This window comes from Chlorocebus sabaeus, chromosome 26 (genome assembly GCF_047675955.1).
Source record: "Chlorocebus sabaeus isolate Y175 chromosome 26, mChlSab1.0.hap1, whole genome shotgun sequence".
NCBI classification, from domain to species: domain Eukaryota; kingdom Metazoa; phylum Chordata; class Mammalia; order Primates; family Cercopithecidae; genus Chlorocebus; species Chlorocebus sabaeus.
The window spans coordinates 6,891,158-6,912,104 of NC_132929.1; the positions used below are offsets into that span (position 1 = coordinate 6,891,158).

A 20,947-nucleotide genomic window follows, 5' to 3' on the forward strand; every position below is an offset into this window, starting at 1 on the left:
TTGAAGGAAAATAATCTTGTTTTGTACAAATTTTTATCTTCCTGACCTAGGAAATAAATATCCTATAACAGAGCTTTTGTTTTTTACTACCCAATAGCCCAAATGTGAAATATAAATACAAAAGCATGACATTTAAGGTAGTTAAATTAATTTACATCTTTAAAGGGGTTTACTACAAAAAATTTACATCAAACAAAAAATGTTCATTCATAAAAATAATTTCCTAGATTTTTGTGTCTTCAAAATAATTCATTCAGAAATTTCAGATGAAAATAGTAGTGAGTTTTAAATCATAGACTTTAAATAGGCGGTGAATTATACTTCAATTATGCCTCGATAAAGTTGTAAAAACAAGGAAAAACGTAGCGACAGCCACAGAGTTGCTTACCGTGCTTTGCTTCACTCGCTGGTGAGGGGAGTTGAACAGGAAGGTGCCAAACAGTGAGATCCGGGTGCTGTCGTACAACACGGCCAGGTAGGTTTCGGAGAACTCGAAAGCCGCAGGATATTGTTCTAACAGCTGCCAGGTGGCGTCCAAGAATAGCAAAAATAAAGGAGACTGGCAAATACAAAGAGACAATGGGATCATTTAATGTTAGTTATCCTTTCAGCCATTCATGTTTACTTCAAAATGTACTGCTGATGTTAAAGAAGAGAGGAATAAGAAAACATCTAAGCCTGAAACACTTGGCTCCTAAGCTGAGCTATACACATCTATCAAACCAAGAAGTAACGTTCAACCATGGTAAACATCACAACCCTTATTGCCCAGTAAGTGTAACAAGTTGAAATGGCAAAGCACACAGTTGAGCGGGTTGCCCACTATATGAAGACGGAAGAGCAAAGTATGTGTTTAAGCATGTCCTAGAAACAATTCTTTAGATTATATAACAAAACAAAACCATCAACCAGCTTCTCTAATGTTTGGCTGATCCTGTAGGCTCAGCATCCAGAAAACGTCCCCACATTTCAGAAAACACTTTGGGATCAGCCTAGGTCACGTGGTGTCTCCCCAAGTGCAGTAGCAGGTGCCCACTATTTTTTATGAGACACCACAAGTCAAATATGCTCTCTGAAACAACCTTCTAAAAACTGATCTGACCTGCCTGGCGGGTAAGATATTTGTAAGGCCTTCCGCAGCCTAACTACAGATCCAAGGCAGCCACTAACTCCACAGCTATTACAAAGGTGGTCCTCTCAAACTTTCCATCTTAACCTATGTATCCCATTTTAAGAAAATGATATTCCAAAAGTGATTTTTCAAAATAGTTAATATCTGTTTTTCAGTATTTTATTCAGAATTTTTTCAGTAGTTTTCCACTTAGACAAATTCAATAGACAACTTTTAAAAATTTCACCTTCATAGTTACGATAATCTTTATAATAAGTACATCAATTTGAACTCTAACCCATTAATTAGCTTTGGACTAAGGAAGCTAAGTTGTACTAAATACAATATTTTTTAAAAGCCCCTTCATCTTTTAATGACACATTTTATTTTGTGTATCCTTGAAAACTGATAAAAAGCTATCAAGATTTTGTTACCTCTTTCTCTGATCTCTTTAGATGGTTGCATCTGTCTAGAAATTGATATCCTGCCATGACCCACTCCTTCTGTATCAGACTCTGAAATCCAATAATTGTCCTAAAATAGGGATCCAACATCACTTGAACAAGAGAAGCTACACAACAGCTCAAGTCTCTTCCTTCCTCCTCTGTCAATAAAATGGAAAGAAAATGATTACAACATAGAAAAATGATGAGAGAGAAAGGGAAGGAAAGGTAAACTAGATAATTTAGTATTCTGCACACCTAGGCTGCCTTCCAAATCTGTATAAGGAAATTTTACTGGATTCCAGCAACTCTAAAATATTACAAACTTATAGATAAACTAAATTAGCATTTACAGGAGATGGTCTTTTATACATGGATATTTGCCAGATAATAGAAGCTCAACACTCATACTTTTTACATTTGAATGGTTTGTGGTAGAAAATCCATCTGGACTCCATTCTATTGCTCTTTTGTCAAGGTATTAAGTATAAGGTAATCTTTCTACTGACACTCCACATGGCAATACTGAGAAGTCAATGAGGAGAGTGGCACTGTTCACTACCACCTGAAGCTGTGGCAAACAATTCCCTCCTGTCTTTTACAGCTGTTGTCCTTTCCAATGAGGCCAGAATTACCAGGCTATCAAAGCCAGCCAGGGAAATCAGAAGAAAACTATTGACCAATATCCCTTATGATTATAGATGTAAAAATCAATAAAAATATGAGTAAACCAAATTATTCAGGAATGCAAAGTTGTTTTAACATCTGTCAATCATAGTAACATACCACAGTAATAAAAAACCAACACGATCATCTCATTAGATGCAGAAAAAGCATCAGATACAATTCTACATTCATTCCTGATTAGGAATAAAAGGGAACTGATTTAAACTGATCAGAGACATCAACAAAAACCTACAATTAATGTTATTCTCATTGGTGAAAGACTGGATACTTTCTCCCTAAGATCAGGAAGATGATAAGGATGTCTGTTCTCTACACTTCTCCATCTCATTGTACTGAAGAATCTAGCCAGAGCAATTAGGCAAGAAAAAGAAAAGGCATTCAGATCAGAAAGCAAAAGGTAAAAACTGTCTTTGAAGACAACATGATCCTGTATGTAAAAATACAGGATCTCTTATGGAATCCACAAAATAACTACTAGAACTAATCAATGAGGTCAGTAAGGTCACAGGAATTCTGTACACAACAATCTGAGTCCACAGTAAACCTGAAAATGAAATTAGCAATTATATTCACAGTGACATAAAAATAAAATACTTGAGATTTAACAAAATAAATAAAAGACCTGCACAATAAAACACTGCTGATAAAACGAAAGATCTAAATAAATGAAGCAGCATAATTCATAACAGCCACAAAGTGGAAACAACCCAAATGTCCATCAACAGGTAAATGGGTAAACAAAATGCATCTACAAACAGTGGAATAGAATTCAGAAATAAAAAGGAACAGATTGCTGATACACACTGCATGAATGAACCTCAAAAACATGTATGTTGAATGAAAGAAGCCAGAGGCAAAAGGCCACATATTGTATGATTCCACTCACATGAAATGCCCAGAAAAGGAAAATCCAGAGACAGAAAGATTAGTGGCTGCCTGGAGCTGGGACTTTTGGGGTGATGAAAAATTTCCAAAACTGGACTCTGTATATTTACTAAAAATTATTGAATTACAAATTCAAAATGGGTGAATTCTATAGTATATAAATTTTTAACTAAACTGTTTAAAAATAAACCTATATAAAAATGCTAGTAAAACAAAGGTTCAGTGCTACTTCTGAGGCCTTTTCTATTACAAATGCATGGAGAAATGGAGGATGAGTAGGATTCTCCGATATGATGAGAATACCCACTGGATGAGAGAAATTGTGATTACTAGGCTCTGCATGCATTTGTGAGTTAAACACACTCTGACTGCATCAGTTCAGGATTACTTTATATGACACATTACTATTTTATTTTTTTCTAAGAGTCTTAGAGATTGTTGCCTTGTTAAAGTCAATTAGTTTGACAGTTGTTAAAAGTACTTCTGCAAGCTTGGCTGGGCACGGTGGCTCACACCTATAATCCCAGCATTTTGGGAGGCTGAGGTGGGCGGACCATCTGAGGTCAGGAGTTCGAGACCAGCCTGGTCAACAATGTGAAACCCCATCTCTACTAAAAATACAAAAATTAGCCGGGCGTGGTGGTGCATGCTTGTAATCCCAGCTACTCGGGAGGCTAAAGCAGGAGACTCGCTTGAACCCAGGAGGTGGAGGTTGCCGTGAGTTGAGATCATGCCATCGCACTCCAGCTTAGGCAGCAGGAGCGAAACTCTGTCTCAAAAAAAAAAAAAAAAAAAAGCGCTTCTGCAAGCTTAGGCAACATTTTGTACTCATATACTATGCAACATGAATATAGAGTCTTCCCTCAATATCCATGAGGAACTCATTCCAGGATGTCCCTTGGATACCAAGATCCACAAATGCTTAAGTCCTGGATAGAAAATGACGTAAAATTTGCATATAACCTATGCACATCCTCCGGTACGCTTTAAATCACCTCTAGATTACTTATAACACCTAATACAATGTAAATGCTATGTCAACAGTTGTTCAATACCATACTGTTTAGATAATAATGACAAGGAAAAAAAGTCTGTTCATGTTCATTATGACCAAAATTTTCCCCCCCAATATTTTCAATTCTGGCTTGGTTGACCAGATGGGGAACCCATGGGTACAAAGGGCCTACTGTATTATAAGAAGGTAGTTTTTAGTCTATTAAACTTTATCTGCAAACTTAGACATTCTGTTAGCTGTAAAGTTATTTAATATGTACTTATCCTTTGCTTAACTGATTTTTACATCATCGTTTATTCCTACCAAATACTACATTACTAGCTATTCAGCAGTTCAGTCTATTTCTTCATCTCAAACTGTTTCCTTAGAGTCACACTCTAGCATGAGCCAGAAGGTATTTAAACTAAAACAAATTTGTATGAATTAGACAGCAAAATCACAGGAGAATGCCCTGTCAAAATTAACACTAAGTATTAATCCATTAGGGGATTGGACCCACCCTTCCCATAAAATAGGAAGGATAATTTAATGGATAATTTAATCAAGGGTAAAAACTGGACTCCTTTTTATTCTTCTATTTGCAGTCCTTGTGCCACTGTTTTTGTTTTTTTTTGAGATAGAGTCTTGCTGTATTGCCCAGGCTGGAGTGCAGTGGTGTGATCTTTGCTCACTGCAACCTCCACCTCCTAGGTTCAAGTGATACTCCTGCCTCAGCCTCCCGAATAGCTTAGACTACAGGCATGCACCACCACCACATTAGCCTGGCTAATTTTTGTATTTTTAGTAGAGACAAGGTTTCACCATGGTGGCCAGGCTGATCTCGAACTTCTGACCTCAAGTGATCTACCCGCCTCGACCTCCCAAAGTGCTGGGATTACAGGCTTCAGCCACTGCGCCCAGCCCGTGCCACTGTTTTACTCAAATGATGTGCAAACTCTGTAATGTCTTTGATGGTACTGTAGTAAATAGGAAATAGCTAAAACTCATGTGATTTACTTGAACGGGGATAAGCAGTAAACCAAGGTTGGCTGGCATGGTGGTCATGGTGCTTTCAGGAGTTACTTTAGTTACCTTGTAGGACTACAGAGAGATGTTTGCTTTCTAGCATGTATACAAGTTCTGCTGAATGCTTAAGGAATGCCCTGGAGAGAAAAGGAAAAATAGTGTTAAAAATCAAATTTCCACTACAAATATATAAAGCACTTGAAATCAAGCAAATCTAGTTTCTCACTTTACAGATGCTCTTTGATTCATGATGTCCCCATGACTCATGACCCAGAATAACTCAATGGGTTTATCGTGACTTATGCCCCGATAAACCCACTGTAAGCTGAAAACACCCTAAAGTGAGAACGCGTGGCTGACTGGCAGCTGTGGCTCCCTGCTGCTGCTCAGCATCACAAGAGAGGACTGACTGCTTTCTACTGAATGCACATAGTTTCCACATTACTGAAAAGTTTCTTTAGTACTTATACGATTCCTCAAATGAGGATATTTTGTAGTTTTTTTTTTCTTTCTAAGAGACAGGGTCTCATTTTGTCTCCCATACTAGAGTGCAGTGGCATATCATAGCTCATTGTAACCCTGAACTCCTGGCCTCAAGTGATCCTTCTGCCTCCACCTCCTGAGCAGCTAGGACCACAGGTATGAGCCACCATGCCTGCCTAATTTTAACATTTTTTTGTGAAGATGGGCATCTCACTATGTTCCTCAGGCTGGTTGTGAACTCCTGGCCTCAAATGATCCTCCTGCCTCAGACTCCCTAGGACAACAGGCACATGCCACCATGCCTGGCTAGTTTTCAATTTTTTGTGTGTGGAGATGGGGTCTCACTATGTTGCTCAGGCTGGCTGTGAACTACTGGCCTCAAGTGATCCTCCTCCCCCAAAGCTTTGGAATTACTGGCATGAGCTACTACAACCGGCCCCACTTTGTAACTTTTGTTTTTTTTTTGAGATGGAGTCTTGCTCTATCGCCCAGGCTGGAGTACAGTGGCGTGATCTCAGCTCACTGCAACCTCTGCCTCCCAGGTTCAAGTGATTCTCCTGCCTCAGCCTCCTGAGCTGGGACTACAGGTGTGCACCACCAATGCCTGGCTAATTTTTGTATTTTTAGTACAGACAGGGTTTCACCATGTTGGCCAAGCTGATCTCGAACTCCTGACCTCAGGTGATCCACCCGCCTCGGCCTCCCAAAGTGCTGGGATTACAGGCATAAGCCACCAGATAAAAAGTCTCACTTTGTACTTTTTATACCAGGGAAATTCATAAACCCTTTATAAAAAGGAAGGGGTTGACTTATGACAAAACTATAGAGATTGACAAGAGATTAGTGGTACCTAACAGACACAGATTGGGGTGCACCTATAAGAGGGCTAGCACGGGGAAGCCTTGTCATGGAACAGCTCTGTACCTTCCTGTGGTGGTAGTGGTGAAGTGAACGTACACATGTGATAAAATCGCAGAGCTGTGTTAAGTGCACGCACACACACAAAAGAGCGTGTATGAACTGGTGAGTAAGATCTATTCAGCGTCCCAATGTCAGCTTCCTGGTTTGGATGCTGTACTCTCGTTACGAGATGTTACCACTGGGTGAAGTTGGATGAAGAGTAAGTACATGGCTCTCTGTGCTATTTTTGTACCTCCAGTGAGTCTGTAATTATCTCAAAAAGTTAAAGGAAAAGAAAGTAAAGAAGTGGTACAAACCTTACATATTCTAACCATCGAGTATTTTCCAGTGAAGATAACCATTTCTCTTCAGTTTCTTCAAAAGGCTCTGTAATAAATTATATACATATACATTTTTACTTTTTTAAAGTTTATTGTATATGATCCCTATCAGAGTTAAGAGATACATCAGTTTCTAATATTTAAAACTTGGCTTTAAGTAAATATCATGCATTTTCACTTTAATAACATGGAATAAGCATTTAAGAAGACATTACAATTCTGTAACAAAGCAAAACAAAGCATTCCCCTGGGGCTCCATCATCATCTCTCTCGCTCTTTCAGGGAAATCTTGGAGTCCAACCAACTCTGACTCCCAACAGCTAAGAATTCCAGCCTTCCCTGCTCAGCCTATGCCTTGATCCTGGCCCTCCTGACCTGTGACGTCAGCTGCCCAGGCCCTAGCCCTTGGCTTTCTTACTGCAAGCCTTGCCCGCCTGCTTCCCTGCCCCTCCCCTGCTGTCAGTGGTGCCTCTGTGCACCGCTCATGTGGCCTGAGGGCTAGCCAGTGCATGACGACAGGCATCCTCACTGCCCCGCCCAGAGTGCACATAATCATTCAGGACACTAGTTTTTTCAACAACTTGCCCTTGCCCCGCCCCTGCAAGGCCCTCCCCCAGGGAAGTGCTCACTCATTGCTCAAGATCTGCTGCAAGGTTGCCTTTGCTGACTCCCTGGTGATTAGAGGCTCTCTCGAGGAGGACCCACATTACACACCAAAGATGCTTTCACATGACTCATCCCCCAGGACACATCGAAGCCACCTGATACATTCGCTCCAACAGATATATCAGAATTCCAAGGCTACAGATACAACACAGCTGTTGTCGAGTCACCTATCTCAAAGTATAATTGCATGTATTAAAATCTTAATAAGTTTTTCTGTAAGGTAATACAGTGTTCTACTCAGCAAATGCTTTTATAAAAGTATTCTACTATACCTTTCATGATTTGAAGGAAATTTAATATACTCATTTTCCCCCCTCTAAAAGAAAAAGTAGTTTAAACTTAATTCCTTAGGAGGTTCTGAAGTTCTCATACAATATATAATTTGTACAAATAATTCCATAGACTCCTTAAATATATGTTTCTATATTTTTAAGGAACATTTTTCCTGACATCTCATACAACTCTGTATCCTGTGTTCATTATATATATGAAATAAGAATGAAATTACCATTAACACATAGCTGCTTCAGTTTTACAAACGCTGCCTGTACTTCTTGAATATTAGGCAAGGTCTTATCCAAATCTGATTTGTAAACATCACTTCTCTGTGGGTGACTTTTAGTTATTGCATTACAAATCCTAATAAAGACAAAAATCCTTTAGTCATTACTCATTCACTTCAGCATATATTTATTTAACACCTACTACAGACCAGGAGATAGAGAGAGGAATGAGACAGCTAAGGTCTCTGTCTTCATGGAGTTTACTTCTTTTTTTTTTTTTTTTAAGACAGAACCATTACTTATTTTTTAGTTTTAGAGACTATTCCATCAGGTTTCTCTGCATGATTTTTCTGTATTCTCATAAAACAGAGCAAAATTAAGAAGACAAGTAAACTTTGTTTCCCTCTTACCATCCAACTTCTCACACCCATCTGGTTTTGACTACTGCAGAATGCTGCCATTCACCTCACCGCCACCCCCACGTGCAGTGCTAATTAGATCATTAGAACTAATTAGATCATTTCCTCCTTTTTTTTTTTTTTTGAGACCGAGTCTCGCACTGTCGCCCGGGCTGGAGTGCAGTGGCGCAATCTCGGCTCACTGCAACCTCCCCCTCCTGGGTTCAAGTGATTCTCCTGCCTCACCCTCCCGAGTAGCTGGGATTACAGGTGCCCACCACCACACCTGGCTAATTTTTGTATTTTTAGTGGAGACGGGGTTTTACCATGTTGGCCAGGCTGGTCTTGAACTCCTAACCTTGTGATTCACTCTCCCTCGGCCTCCCAAAGTGCTGGGATTACAGGCACGAGCCACCGCGCCCGGGCTCATTCCCTTATTTCTGATGGGAGAAAATAAAGCACATTCACTGGAAAACTTGCCCAGAAAACAGAAGCACTGCCAAGGAGGGCAGCATGGCATTTAGATTAAGGAGACCCTACTCTCCCACATCTTTCCACATGATGTAAATAGAAGGATGGCAAACCAGACTCACATTCTCCAGCTATAGAGAATGCAAAGCACCTATTCCCACAGTCTTAACGATTTGCTGCAGGATGAACTGCAAGTAGAGACATTCACCAAAATTCCTCCCACCTTTCCTCTATTCTTAGGAGAGAACGGGCTGCTATAAATATGTGCCATGGAGTCTCTAGATGTTTTCAAAGGAAATAGCCAGGACTGGGATTCCCATCTATGTTCAAAGGGTAACTTCCACACCACTTAAAATAAATAAATAAATAAATAAATAAACCTATTTTTTTTTCCTGAATAGAAAAAGTAATATAAATTAGTGTGAAATGTTTAAAAACACCTAGAAAAGATAAGAAAAACAAAATCACTCAGAATTCTAACATTTTGGCGTAATCTTTCTAGGTTTCCTCTATGCACCTTTATGTATATGGAATTTAATGTATGCATGAAAAATAAAATGGCACTGTACATTTGCTTAACTGATTTTTAAAAATTAAATAACATGAATATGCTCCCATTTCATTAAAATATGGAATGTTTCATGAATCTGCATGTCATCGTTGTGCAAGGGCTACGCTAATCTTCCCTGTATCATTCCAATTTTACTACTTGTGTTGCCAAAGCAAGTGTGGAGTTGACATTCTTGGTGGGGTGGGGTGGATGATAAGATGAAATAAATGGGCTGTGGGAATGCCATGGATGATGTAATCATGGGATTACAGGCTATTTTAGGTCACATGGTCAAAAACAGCTGCTCTGTGAAGATGGTACTGAAGCTGAAACCTAAACGAATAGAGAAGCAATGCAAAGACCTGGGGTGAAAATGTTCTAGGCAGAGGGCAGCTAGTACAAGGGCCCTGTGGCAGGTAAAAAGCATGACTGCTGAGAAACATCAAGAAGGCCAGTGGGGCTAGATGACACATCTGAGGGAAAAAGAGTAGGAGACAAGGTTGGACAACAAAGAGGATCTGTTCTACTGATGAAGAATGGGATAGCTAAAAACACAAAAGGCATTAAAGTAATTCTCAGCTTAATACATCACTGAAACTGCCACTGGTTCTAAGGTTTTACAACTAACTCTCACCCAACAATGCTACGATTGTCCCTTGAACAGCAAAAGTCCTAACAGTGCGCTTCATCAGCATGCATGTTAACAAACACAAGGTTGGAGTACGACACAGCAGACAGCTAATTCCAAACAGAGTTCAGGTAAATCAAAACCCACAGAGAATACGGACTTGTGTGACATAGTCACCTTCCTTCCCAGAAAACTGAAGGGTCATTTGAGGGTCACTTGACAGTTATTTGCTCTGTCAGTCACAGTACAGTGGAAAAACCCTAATAATGGACTGTGATACACAATTTCTGAGGCTCTATCAGCCTGTTTTATAAGATCTGTTCATCTGCTCCTCATTTACTCCACAAATACTGAATAAATATCATATGTGCTTCCTGGGTGCTAAATAGAGAACGGTGTGCAAAGCAGACACAGTCTCACATCTCATGGAGTAAAAATGACAGGCAGTGATCAAACTGTGACACACACATATATTATTAAAAACTGAAACACATGTTAACAACTCAGGAGCTCCAGGAACATAGACTTTTGAGGTCTGATCAAACTTCAGAGGTGAGAGAAGGCTTATCTTGAGGAAATTACGTTTGAACTGAGATATAAAGAATGAGTGAACCGGGTGTGGAGGCTCACGCCTGCAATCCCAGCACTTCGGGAGGCCGAGGCGGGTGGATCACCTGAGGTCAGGAGTCGAGACCAGCCTGGCCGACATGGTAAAACCCTTTCTCTAAAAATCAGATGGATGCGGTGATGGTGCCTGTAATCCCAGCTACTCAGGAGGCTGAGGCATCATAAGCACTTGAACCTGGGAGCTGAGATCACACCACTGCACTCCAGCGTGGGTGACAGAGTGAGACTCTGTCTCATAAAAAAAAAGAAACAAGGAGTGAGTGCCAAGTGGGTAAGCATGGAGGGTGTTCCCAGACGAGTGCAAAGAAGGCAGTCCAGAAGGGAAGAGTACTGGACTATGTAAGGAGGTTGAAAACACCAGGCAAAGTCCAGGGGGCTGGAGCCCAGGGGAGAGGAGACTGGATGGAGGAAATGATGGCACTTATAACACACAGGCAGAGGTAGCGCTGGGGTGGAAGCACACGGATTTGTAAGGTGTCTGAAAAGTGAAGTGAGAAAATCTCAGGAGAGACTGGGGATGGGGATGGGGAAGGGAAAGAAAGAGGAAGGAATCCAGGATGACCCCCTGGTTTCTGAGAGCAGGCTGGGGGATGGCATGGAAGCCATATCCTTAAGTTTGGTTTTGGACACAATGAGTTTAAGGGACCTCTGAGACCTACACGTAGAAGTCAAGGTAGACTGAAGATATAAATGTGTTGGCCACTAAAGCCACATTCTTGGGGGAACTTCTTTAGGAAAATACGAACATGAGGAAGAGGCCTTAGAATCTGTGTAATGTATGGAGAGGAGAGGATGGGTCTGCAGAAGGCACGGAGTACCAGTGAGGCAGAGGAGCTTTGGGAGAGTGGAAAGGAGCAGAGGCCGAGGGCCCAGGCGGCTTTAAGGAGAGAGTGACCAATAGTATTGCTCGCTGCTATGAGCACAACTGAGAAAGGCCTCCTACTTTAATAACACGGAGGTTATTGATGACCACAGCAGATAATGCCAGACTCGTCTGTGGTGGCTAATTAAAACCACTGTTCTAGCTATTGCAAATGTGTAGATCTAAATGAGACACATCAAACTACAAGAAAAGTTTGATTTATCCTGAAGTGTCTCAACTGGATATCACTGCACTTTGAAAGTATGTTATAGAAAACGTTATAGCAAGATGTCAGCAATGTAAGATCCACAAGTGTCTTACAAACCAAATAATTAAATTATATTTAGTGTAACCCCAATGTCAGTTAATATTATCACATTATTTTCAAAATGGCAATTCTTACATAAAACATGGTGCTAACTAATTAGTAAGACTATGCATTTTGCTATTTTCAATTAGTAGGGAACTCACTGTAGTTATACACGACAAGTAAAACTGTCTAAAGTGACAACGACCATTTCTCAATTACCTCTGGTCAATCTTCCTCTGCTGCAGCACGTCTTTAATGAGGGCCATTCGCACAAGAGCACTGCCATTAGAGTGGCTCCAGCACCAGAGCTAGGGGAGAGGCAGAATCCTTACTTCACTGTGTAGAAACAATGGACGTCAGCATTCATAAAATCCAACAGAAATCACTTACTGGCATCCTTCTCCCAACAAAAGAATGGGAAAAGATCTTTAGATCTTGGTCTGCTAAAGAACTTGGCACTACAAAGTATTCTGGAAGGCTGGAGGGGAAAAAAAAAATTGTATGTAAGAGTCCTGTGCTAAAAGCAGGAATAGTGTGCTCCTGCAGACCCCATAAACAATTAAGCACAGTTGTCCACATTTAATGTTCACCCCACTTAGTAGCCACATGGGGGGCAGCGATGATCCTAGATATCTTAGTCTAAAACATGTGCGCTATGACCAATTCTTAAAAATCTAAATTTACAGCATGAGAAAATTCCAAAGAAGGTATTAGAAATATTTTCCAGAATAACTATTAAACATGTACGTGCTCACTGAAAAATATATCCAAACCTCTGTTCTCTTGACAGGAGAACAAAGGCCTTTCACAACTGAGAAAGGCCTCCTACTTTAACGACACGGAGGTTACTGATGAGGTTAAGGACGCCAGACAAAAGAAAACTCCACAAATCTACCAGAAGCTTTAGCTCTCTTCTTAAGTCCCTCTTCTACCTTTCCCCATGCCTAAAAGGCATAGTCAGACTTTAGGACACTGATGAGACAATAATTACTGGTGAGCAAGCTCACTGCACCTCAAGACATCTTCCTTCTTTCCCTGACGTGGCTGGGCAGCCCATCACGTTTCTCAGCACATATACCACAGTGTGCTGGCCATGAAGCTTAAATTCCAGGGGACGCAGAAGACACAAGCTACATGCTGCAAACCACCTTCCTAGAACTGTACTAGAAGTTCCTGGTACTGGATTAACCAGTAATAACACAGTAGTGCTTTTCTTCTTTTTTCTAAAAAGCTGCTTATGTGCGTGAACTAATGAAGACTTCAACGACCTTTTAAAATAAGGTATTCCAAAAAATTCATATAACTAAACAACATTAAACAAATTTAAAAAACAAATTCCTAGTCACTTTTGGGAGATCCCCTAGGGAACCAGCTATTTGGAAAAATGTTAAGTAAAGGAGAAAATGTAGATATTTATATTGCTTTTCTTGTACCAACTGTGTTACGGGGCACTAAAGAGCTGGTGAGAGAAAAGTTCGATAAAAGCAGAAAGATGATAGAATTAGAAGGTGAACAATCGCAATCCTTAGTGAAATAATGATCTGGGCAATGATTCTCTCTGCCAATGCAAAACTATTTTTGGGAGCTAAAACCATGATATAAAAGGGGAACTTTTACTGGATCAGGTTGACACCCTCTAAGCCCACTGGTCAGTCAAGATTACAATGAGAGAGACACAGCCAGCCAGCCTGAGACAGGGTGTGACCCCACAGGAGAATGCAGCACCACCTAATGAAACATTCTTGCCAAAAGTACTGAACCTGAAACCAATTAAGCCTCTGTTGCTAACATTTTAAAGGAAATCTAGAGACAGAGGAACACATTACAGGACACCATAGGGATAAAACCAGCAATATCTACAATGTGGAAAATTCTAGGGAACAAATGACCTGGTTTGTCAATGAATAGTAGGTAAAAAAGAGGTGGGAGGAGACTGTTGTAGATTAAAAGGCCTAAGAGACCTATTAGGCAAATTCAATGTGAAGACTTTAGATATCGATGTGAACAAACCAACTGTAAAACATCAGTTACAAGATATAATGCAAGAAACACTGACTAGATTACTGATGACAGTAAGGAATAACTATTAACTTCTTTTAAGGGATACTATAATTTATATTAAGAAACCCTGATCTTTAAAATAAAATATTCATTAAAACATTACTAAAAACAAATATTCCACTAACCACAACTAGAAAGTCATCAATGACAACAGAGTTTGATTATTCTTCATAGGGAAGTGACTTCCAGCCATATATAACATTGCTAAAATTGTACTTACCAAGTGGATATCATGTAACCCTCGTTAATAGAACAAACTCTCCACCCGGAAGCACCTGTCCTCTTGATTTCTCTGTCCCAATCCGAGTAAGTTTCAAAGAGCGGAGTTTTCTGGCTGCGGCCACCACCAGCTCCATTACCTCCTCCTCCTCCTCCATCTCCTGAGGGAATTCCATTAATTTTGTTGGCTGTAGGAAAAAGCAACATTATGAGTTTTAACAGTCACATTTTCCCCAGCATTCCCTCTCCTCTGAGCCTCCTGTCACATGCATACTCTGATGTGCTGTCTCTAACCTGCTTCACCTTCCAAGTCTCTCCAAGAACCGTCATGCCCTTTCCACTTAAAAATAACTCTCTTTTTTCTGAGACGGAGTCTTGTTCTGTCGCCCAGGCTGGAGTGCACCGGCATGATCTCGGCTGACTACAACCTCCGCCTCCAGGGTTCAAGCTATTCTCCTGCCTCAGCCTCTTGAGTAGCTGGGATTACAGGCGCCTGCCACCATGCCCAGCTAATTCTTGTATTTTTAATAGAGACAGGGTTTCAGCATGTTGGCCAGGCCAGTCTTGAACTCCTGACCTCAGGTGGCCCACGTGCCTTGGCCTCCCAAAGTGCTGGGATTACAGGTATGAGCCACCATGTTGGCCTAAAAATTACTCATTTAGTCTTGTCCTTATCCAGCTCTTTCCTAACTCCTTAAAACAGCTTTGATTTTTCTCTCCTACTGGTTCTATCTTCTCTGCCTTCAGTCCCACGATATTGAAAAGACTTTGATCATGCTGGACCATTCTAGCTACTATACTATATTTTTCTTCTTTCCTTTTCCTGACCACCTTCCCCAAGAATGAAGAATGACTATTGCCTAGATTTCCTCTCCATTTATTTTCTCTTTAATTTTCAATTGTCTTCCATCCCTACCATTCTAACAGAAACTATTCCTAACCCTTCCTCATCTCCCTGCCCCTAATTGTGGGGTAAGTCCATGTCATTTGATTATTTGCTCCACATATTTTGCCTGGAAAAATGAAACATCCAACAATCATCTCTGTTCTCAAGCCCTTCAAATCTTTAATTTTTCTAATACCAACTTCTCACCTACCTGCTCTATCTGCTCATTAGAAAATTCTTGTTTTCCTGTATCTACTCAATTTTCCTTTGAAAAGCTCATAAGGTTCCTTGTGCTTTGCTAGAGTGTTGTTCCCACATGAAGATTACAGCAGGATAGGCCTAGACTTGCATTTCCTTAGTAAGGAGCCTGCTCTGAGAGAGAAGTAATGCTATCTTCTGGGAGCATGCCCACAGCCTCAAGACTGCCTGCAAAGTGATTACTGAAAAACAAGCTGTCCCACCAGTCAGCCAGATCTACCTTGGCAATATCTGGTGACAGATGGCACAGCCCATTCTGGCCCAGGGTCTTTCTGCTGCAGGCTGCAATTGTAGCAAGTCTCCCAGCTGGCATCCCCAATGGGATATTCTGCTGCATTTAAACCAGCCAGCAGCTTACCACAAGACACACTTCCCTAAAAAGATGTGTTCATGATGCTAGTCCCTTGCCTTAAAAACTTTCAATAAGCTCATTTTCCAAACAAATCAAGCAAACCTAAATGGCTTCTCCTGGCCTTAGAGATCCCTCACAGAACTCATCTGACCTTCATTCCCATTCTCCTCTGCAGCCATGCAACACCCTCCAATGCCCGATGAGCATGTCATGCCCATTTCTATTGATTATCCATTAACTCCTGGTACGAGACAGGTATTTTCTGAGACCTCCCCATGTGCTAATGCCTGAGAGCAAAAAGATGAGTAAGATTTTACCTCTGTCTTCAAGTATTAAGCAGTGTGATAATCACAGAGTACCAGATGTCTGAGTGCAATGAGGATGCAGAAGAGAAGGCCCCCAGCTCTCACTGGAGAGAGAGGCTGGGGCAGGAAAAGTTTCATGACTTGACCACATCTAAAGAGAGTTCTAAGGAGTAAGTCAAAAGTTGCCTGGTAGCTGGTGAGAAGGAGGGAGGCATGCTAGACAGAGAACCTAAAAAAGATGGTGTAACTGTATAGCATCAAGTAACTAAACACAGCTAGAGCATAGGGATTCAAGAGGTGGTGGAAGAGAGGTGGGAAATTAAATAGGGCCTAGACTCTAGATCTGTGTTTCCCAAAAAAGTAACTTCTAGCCACACACATCCATTTAAATTTAAACTGAAATGAAAATTAAATAAAATAAAAAATTCAGTCCATCAATTGCACTAGCCACATTGCAAGTACTTAACAGCCACACGTGGCTAGTGGCTGCCCTACGTCCATCACTGGATGGTGCTGTTCTAGATGACAGAGGGGCCTATGTACCATGTTAGGAATTGGGACTCCTCTAAGTGGTATCAGAATTATCCAGTGATTCTGATTTTAACAAAGCTTGTTAAAAAGTAGAATGCTGCCGGGTGTGTTGGCTCACGCCTGTAATCCCAGCACTTTGGAAGGCCAAGGGAGGCGGATCACGAGGTCAGGAAATCGAGACCCTCCTGGCTAACAAGGTGAAACCCTGTCTCTATTAAAAATACTAAAAAAAAATAAGGCGGGTGTGGCGGCACGGACCTATAGTCCTAGCTACTCGGGAGGCTGAGGCGGGAGAATGGCGTGAACCCGGGAGGCGGAGCTTGCAGTGAGCCGAGATCGCACCACTGCACTCCAGCCCAGGTGACAGAGCGAGACTGTCTCAAAAATAAATAAATAAATAGATAGATAGACAGAGAGACAGTAAAATGCTAATTCTAAGCCCATATCCTAGAGTCCCACTCCATCTCAGGGCCTTCTCTGGAGCAACGCAACAACTGAAAAGTGTGCCTGTGAGAAGGAAGACTTAGGAGTTGTGGTCTCTCCAGAACACAAAACCTGCATATGGCGTTTGTGGCCAAAGCCCAAGCTATGCGATGTTCCAGTGCACCAAAACAAAGACAGCTATTCAACATCAGAAAATCTACGTAACTCATCATATGACTACATGAAAGATGAAAAAGGCTATATTAATGACCAGCTTAGTAAGTGCAGAAAAACCTATGATAGATACCTGTTTATGACTAAAAAAAAAACCAACGACATTAGCAAATTTGGAATAAAAGGGAATTTCCTTAACTGGATAGAGGGTGTTTATCAAAAATACATAGCTAACAGCATCTTCATTAAAAGCGAGAACTGAAATGATGCCTGCTAATACTACTGCTATTCAACACTGAACCAGCGGTCCTAGCCACACAATAAAACCACCGCCACCAAAAAAGAATTATAAAAAACACACTCAAAATTTTAAGAGTTATGTAAAACAGTTTGGTGATTGAGTCTAGCAGCACTGAATACTTTTTAGTGTTTTGGGCTGTAGACTTTAATAAGCTAGGCTAAGAATGTGCTATTGTTTATGAGATTGTTTCTCTGGCCAAATTTTGTTTCAAGATCTAACTTACACAAATTTTTCTAAACATAAAGTGAGAACATCTATTTATGTTTTCGAAGCATAAAGTGAGGTCCTCTATCGTTTGTTATTTTATCCATTTCTCTTGTTCAAATCCTGTACTTTTCTAAACAACTGGGACTAGGGCTTTTTATATGTTCTATATCATCTTCAGTTAGAGCTCATTACAGAATGTGTAGTGTACACTCAATCTGGTTTTATAGTCCCAGAAACCTGAATGCTTTCCAAAGTTCAAAAGACCGGATACCAGTGGCCTGCTCTGAGTGGATCACTGTGAGGAGTTGGACCAACACAGTGAAAGGTGGGTCATCTCAGGGAGACCTGGCTCCGTTGACAGCCACCTGACCGAGGTTTTACGACATGCTTCCACAGCAGACTAAGAGTGAAATAGATATTACATGCTCCTGACTTTGGCTATCTTCTGTGACAGCATAAAAGTCTAATCCTATACTGTTGGGGTTATTTTAGAGAATTTCCACTGAATTGGCCAATTGATATTTAGAATGGCTTCAAGCAACAGAAAACACAAGTCATCAATATATGAAAAGAAAGCTTATCACTTTGATGATACTGCAGAAATTAGAAGTCACAAGGGAATAAGGTAAAAAAAGGATTGTGAGTATTAATAAGTTCAAAAGCATGAGTCAACAAAGTGGTTCTTAACTGGGAGATTCTGACCTGCGCTGGAGCCGACATGGCTGTATTTCTAAAGGTTCCTCCAGCAATCCTGATGTATACAGCTGGCTGGAACCACCAATATTCAACAATCATTTATACCTATTCTGAGAATCTTATAAGAACTGACAAGCAAAAAACTTTAAAAATTCCTATACTGTTTCAAACGGATTGTATACCTTCTGTTTTTCAAATAAGCATTTTAAGGAAAACCTAATACCAAGGTCTATGTTAATAAAAAGGATAAAGTTCACTGAAAATGTACAATTTCTGATGTGAAATTTCATTACAACTTCAGATTACGTCACAGCATCTGTAAGCAAGATGGCTGTCATGAAGCAGAGCTGCTGACACTAGGCTGCAGATAACTTCATGAAACTTTCAACATTTTTGGTCCAGAAGCATAATCTGACATCTTATCAATTCTATAATATGAAAGATGAATCTGTACTTTTTTGACATTATTTGTCCAATAATCATCTGACTGATGAAAACAGAGTCTTAACGGTTTCTTTAAAGTTAAAAGAGAAAAAAACAGAATCATTGTTCTTGTTTGTGCTAGTAGTGTCTCCTGGGGTGTTTGTGCATAGTGATGTTCCAAAGCCTGGATGCTACACATCTTACTTTACTCCAGGATATTCACAGAAGTGGTGGGATGACTGCAGGACCTTTCGGAGATGACTTTTACTCATGTGATGCTGAATATGAATGAAAACCTGAGTGACTAAGGCCAGCTAAAATATCATTTTCTTAGATAATTGCAGGGGAGCTCCTCCAACTTTGGATCTTATTTGTGGAAACAGCTTTGTCACCTACCTGCCTGCAAAAAGGACTTCTTTAATCCAGCCAATGAATCAAGGTGTCATCCAGAAGTTCAAGAGTGGATGAGTGGGCATCTTTCACTCACAAATTAATGAATTCTGACTGCAGTGTGTGGAAATTTCAGGCTCCTTTTGATCTTAAAGATGCAGTATTTATGCTTCTGTAACAGCATGGAAGGATATTAAAGGATGTTACCCTATGAGGAATCTTAACAAAACTAAGGCCAGTGTTATGTTTATGAAGTACTTGTCAAAGGAGGAGTCTGAAAGATGTAATATAAAAAAAGCATCCCTGAATATTTTAAGTATTAATCATCATATTTTATCAATAAGCTATGTAAGAAGAAATAGAGGAACTGAATGATGTAAATTTTAAAATTCCAGTAGTAGAAGACCTATGGGTGGATAAACTAAAGTACTGTAAACCAGAGATGCCCACAAGGTATGAATGAAGAAAAATGTGGAAAGTAACTGAAGCAGGCATCAGGTTACCAACTGTAAAACGAAGTTTACTGTCTTTGCTGAGCCTAAGTCGCTACATTACTGTAGAAGTTATGGATCTGTAAACTGGAATGAATCATTTCTATTGGAAAAATAGCAGCATAAAGAACTGGTCTGTATCATAAATAGTTAAGCAGGAATCAAAGACTCACTTCTACAACTCTTGCAACTCTGGGTGAGGATCTTATTGAAGATAACCTTGATCACTGTTCTGTAGCTTGATGGTGATCCCAAGAAGTGTTTACCTGACTAATAGTGCAGGATCTGGAATACTTTATTTTTAGACAGTAAGTGAAATTACTTAATCTTAATAAACTTCAAAAAATAACTGTATTGCTTAAGCCTAAGTTACAATTATGTACATCTTGATAAGAAAAATTAAGTTACAAATACTTCTGCTATATAATTTCTATAAATATAATACTTCTGCTATATAATTTCTATTATATATGATAAAAGCTGTTCTGCAAAGCATTATTTTCATATATTATCTCTATAGTATTAAGGGTTTTTTCTTTTTTTTTTGGTCCTCTCAGTGCTTAACAGAAAGGTAGGTATCTTTTAAACTAAGGAAAATTTACTTATACACATGTATCTTCAGACACCATACACTGATACATTTTAATGTATTTACAATATAGTGTTGCTGGAATATACTTTTATTATACCCTTTATTTAAATTACTACCATACGATTTATGGTAACAAAATATAAAATTTCAGTACAATTAATAATTTGTATGGCCCAGACCATGCTGGGTAAATGGACTTTTCATTATAAATACACAGCTGACTTATTTTTCTTGCTTAAATAAAAGAACACAGGCTTCGCTCAGTTAACTGATGTGCAGTCACTAACTGACAAGGGGGCTAACAGGAGACATGGTTCTTTGTTTTTCTCTATCCTTTTAAGAGATTTTTAAAAGCCATTTATTAAAATTACATTTGTATAGAAATAGAACGTACGGAATTGCATGATCATCTGGAATCTTCCTTGGTCATGTCACGACTGTCAGATATACAGACAAAACTATTTACTTTCACAAAAGCTGTCCAGAATATACCTGTCCTTGGAAAAATGCTCATCTTCCTTTCATCAGTATTATTCAGAAATAGAAACTCAGTATTTTGAGAATCTTAATGAAGTCCACAAAGTTTTTAATCACTTCAGCTTTTGTATGAAATCACACCTTGCCAGAAAAGATTATGCTTTTAATATATCTTTTAGTTTTCTGCCAGTTTTCTTAAAAGATAAGATTACTTTAACTCAAGCTATCAATTAAAAAGGGTAGGTTATATAGTCTTCATTCTAAAATACAAGCCAA

General features: G+C 39.8%; 1 protein-coding gene and 1 non-coding gene across 3 annotated transcripts in view; both read right to left on the reverse strand.

Annotated features, from left to right (window-relative positions):
- MTMR10 (myotubularin related protein 10) overlaps nucleotides 1–20,947 on the reverse strand; it is a 53,328-nt gene that overhangs the window by 8,392 nt on the left and 23,989 nt on the right. For both annotated transcript variants that reach the window (XM_008017204.3, XM_038009781.2), the window contains 8 exons: nucleotides 14,167–14,353; nucleotides 12,276–12,363; nucleotides 12,105–12,193; nucleotides 8,045–8,175; nucleotides 6,847–6,916; nucleotides 5,213–5,283; nucleotides 1,546–1,715; nucleotides 389–559 (listed from right to left, as the gene is read on the reverse strand). In XM_008017204.3, coding sequence (XP_008015395.1) covers nucleotides 389–559; nucleotides 1,546–1,715; nucleotides 5,213–5,283; nucleotides 6,847–6,916; nucleotides 8,045–8,175; nucleotides 12,105–12,193; nucleotides 12,276–12,363; nucleotides 14,167–14,353 — 977 coding nt within the window. The remainder of the gene's footprint in view (nucleotides 1–388; nucleotides 560–1,545; nucleotides 1,716–5,212; nucleotides 5,284–6,846; nucleotides 6,917–8,044; nucleotides 8,176–12,104; nucleotides 12,194–12,275; nucleotides 12,364–14,166; nucleotides 14,354–20,947) is intronic.
- Nucleotides 9,532–9,634, reverse strand: LOC119628147 (U6 spliceosomal RNA). The gene has a single exon (XR_005244460.1). It is a non-coding gene; the product is annotated as a U6 spliceosomal RNA (small nuclear RNA).